Raw genomic sequence first — 3,140 nt, forward strand, 5'->3', positions numbered from 1 at the left:
ACACTGGGCTAACTAAAACACAAAATACTTAAATAAATAACACCTTTTATCTACATTAATTAAATAAAAGAAATCTGGATAAACTTCAAGAACTTTACTAAATAATTAATTTCTCTAAATCAAATCCAAAGCACAGTAAAACAAAAATTGCACTTCCCTCTCAAKGGTCATCACTGGTTTCAGATGGGATACTGTTCCCACTTCTTATTGGACAACTGTATGTAGTGAGTAGGGAATAAAGGGTTGTACACAGAGACTCGTGTGCCTCAAGGCAACCAACAGAACTGATGAACTGATGCTCTGTGAGTGTTTATCTGAATTTTGCAAAATCTTTGCACAATCAGTAGATGATGCCTATCTGAAAAACTGTGTTGAATGTAATTTTCTATATCATTGCCTGTTTTGAAAATTAACTGCATCCATTTTTAGGTCATTATGGAAACAGGAGTCACTTCAAACAGAACTGAWGCTGTGACTCACATCCATCCCTGCTACGAAACAAAACATTTCAGTTATACGTTTACCACAACACCTTCTGTCGCGTGTGTGATCTTAAACTGTTTTTTAACGCTTTTGTCTGTTGCCACAGTTTGTGGAAATCTCCTTGTAATATTCTCTGTGTTTTACTTTAAACAGCTTCACACTCCTACTAACTTCCTCATTCTGTCTCTGGCTGTGGCTGACCTGCTTATAGGGATCATAGAATTTCCTTTGGCCATGGTACTTACCTTCAGCTTATGTTTGCACCATGAAGAATTGTTTTGTAGGATTCGAGAYGGCTTTGSTGTATATTTYTGTACATGCTCTATCTTACAYCTATGTTGTATTTCTGTWGACAGATATTATTCAGTGTGTCGGCCATTATTATATAAATCTAAAATCAGTCCTCATGTTGTTTTCTTCATGATTACTGTAAGCTGGGTTGGTTCTGCATTTATTGGTATAGGAGCATCTCCAAAATCTAAACAAAAATGTCAGGTAAAATGTTTTATTGATGCTCTGATGAATAACGCAGTTGGACCAACTTTATCATTTTATCTACCACTTGTCATAATGTTGTGTATTTACCTAAAAATTTACCTTGCTGCACAGAGACAGGCACGAACCATCCAAATTACAATGAACTATGGAGCAAATGTCACCAAGATGGAGAGAAAAGCCACTAAAACTCTTGCTATTATTCTGGGAGTGTTTATTATTTGCTGGACTCCTTTTTTTCTTTGTTTTACTCTGTTGCCTTTTACCAACATTTCAGTACCAGTTCCTGTTCTTGAAGCACTTATGTGCCTTTCACTGACAAACTCAGCAATAAATCCATTTATTTATGCCTTCTTTTATAGCTGGTTTAGATCTGCTTTTAAAATTATTATGTCTGGAAAAATATTACAAGGTGAATTTGCCAATACAAAGCTACATTAGTTTCCTTTTTTAAAGTGCATAAACATAGCTTTAAGTTGTCAAAAACATACAGGGGTTAGACAATGAAACGGAAACACCTGGTTTTAGACCATGTAAACCCTTTGAGACAGCTTCTTCTTGCGTCCACTGTTAATGCTGTTGGATGTGGTTGGTCCTTCTTGGTGGAATGCTGACATTACCCTGGATACCGTGGCTCTTGATACRTCACAAAGACTTGCTGTCTTGGTCACAGATGCTCCAGCAAGACGTACACCAACAATTTGTCCTCTTTTGAACTTTGGTATGTCACCCATAATGTTGTATATAAGATGTAAAATCATTAATAATATGTACTCAACTATGGATAATATTATGGAAATAATAACAATTGAAATAATAAATTWAAAAAAACATAATTGTAAGGTGTGTATGTCGATCACCTGAATCAAACATAGAGCTATTCACAGATAAAATCATGAACATCTTTGAGGGGAGTTGTAATAAAAAATGTTTTGTGTGGGGACATTAACCTGGGTAATAAAATGGACTCAAATAATATTGGTACATTTATAAACTAAATGCATAGTTTAAATCTTTATCCAATGACATCAAAACCCACCAGAATCACAACTTGCAGTGTGACAATAATTGATAATTTTTTTTACAAATATAACAAATGAAGAATTGTTGGGTGGTATTTTGACATCTGATGTAAGTGATCACCTACCATTTTTCTTGATTTATAAAAGTAATCAATATAATACAAAAGTAGTTACAATCAAAGAAAAAACAATAAACACATCAAAGAAAGCATTGGATAAATTAAAAGACGATCTACAAAAACAAAACTGAGGGTTGTATTTGCTGATGATGTGAACAAAGCATATAATGTGTTTATGGATGTTTTGGAAGATCTGAATGAAAAGCACTGTGTCCAAAACAATTACACAAATAGAAATAGTGTTGACAAGCCATGGATGACAAAAGGGTTGAGAAATGTTTGTAAGAAAAGAATCATTTGTATTCATGCTTCTTGAAATTAAGAACAAATGAATCATAAGATAAGTACAAGAAATATAAAAACAGGCTAGAATGGATTATAAGAAAGCATAAGAAAGAAAATTACAGTGACAAAAGTAAAAGTGATATGAAGGCGACATGGAATGAACAACAATGAACAGGGTTAAATAGGGTTTTGAAAAGTAAAACAAAAACAAGCATTCCACAATACTTTGTTGAGGATGACAGTGAAATTTATGATCAAAATGAAATTGTAAATAGATTTAATGATTATTTTGTGAACGTTGGCCCCAGTCTTGCAGCTCAAATACCAAAAGTTAATACAAGTCATATTGTCATGAGTTGTACCAACACTATTTTTCTTAAGGAAATTGACAAAGAAGAAATAATGAATATTGTAACAAACAAACAAACGATCAAAAGACTGATTGGATATGGATATGAAGTTTATAAAGGAAACTAGATACSGCATACTGGTAACATAATGACCCCCGCACGCACAAATGCACCAGAATTCAGAAGTCTTTATTCCAAATAAATGTCATGCTACTAGGTGATTGGTGGGCCTGATGGTTAGAGCTTCATCAGAGCTAAACAACAGAAGAAATCTGAAGCTCCTATGTTGAACAGTTTTTGAGTTATAACCCTAACCTGCATCAAACATCTCTATCTATCTATCTATCTATCTATCTATCTATCTATCTATCTATCTATCTATCTAT

The 3,140-nt window shown here is 33.6% G+C and overlaps 1 protein-coding gene across 1 annotated transcript; it reads left to right on the top strand.

Moving 5' to 3' along the window:
* Window positions 1-288: 288 nt before the first annotated feature.
* On the top strand, window positions 289-1,419 carry LOC106532978 (trace amine-associated receptor 1-like). The gene is made up of 2 exons (XM_014029171.1): window positions 289-302; window positions 430-1,419. The coding sequence occupies exon 2, from the start codon at window positions 436-438 to the stop codon at window positions 1,417-1,419; it is 984 nt and encodes a 327-aa protein (XP_013884625.1). The 5' UTR covers window positions 289-302; window positions 430-435.
* The last annotated feature ends 1,721 nt before the right edge of the window (window positions 1,420-3,140 follow it).

The sequence above is a fragment of the Austrofundulus limnaeus genome, unplaced genomic scaffold, assembly GCF_001266775.1.
Source record: "Austrofundulus limnaeus strain Quisiro unplaced genomic scaffold, Austrofundulus_limnaeus-1.0 Scaffold864, whole genome shotgun sequence".
NCBI classification, from domain to species: domain Eukaryota; kingdom Metazoa; phylum Chordata; class Actinopteri; order Cyprinodontiformes; family Rivulidae; genus Austrofundulus; species Austrofundulus limnaeus.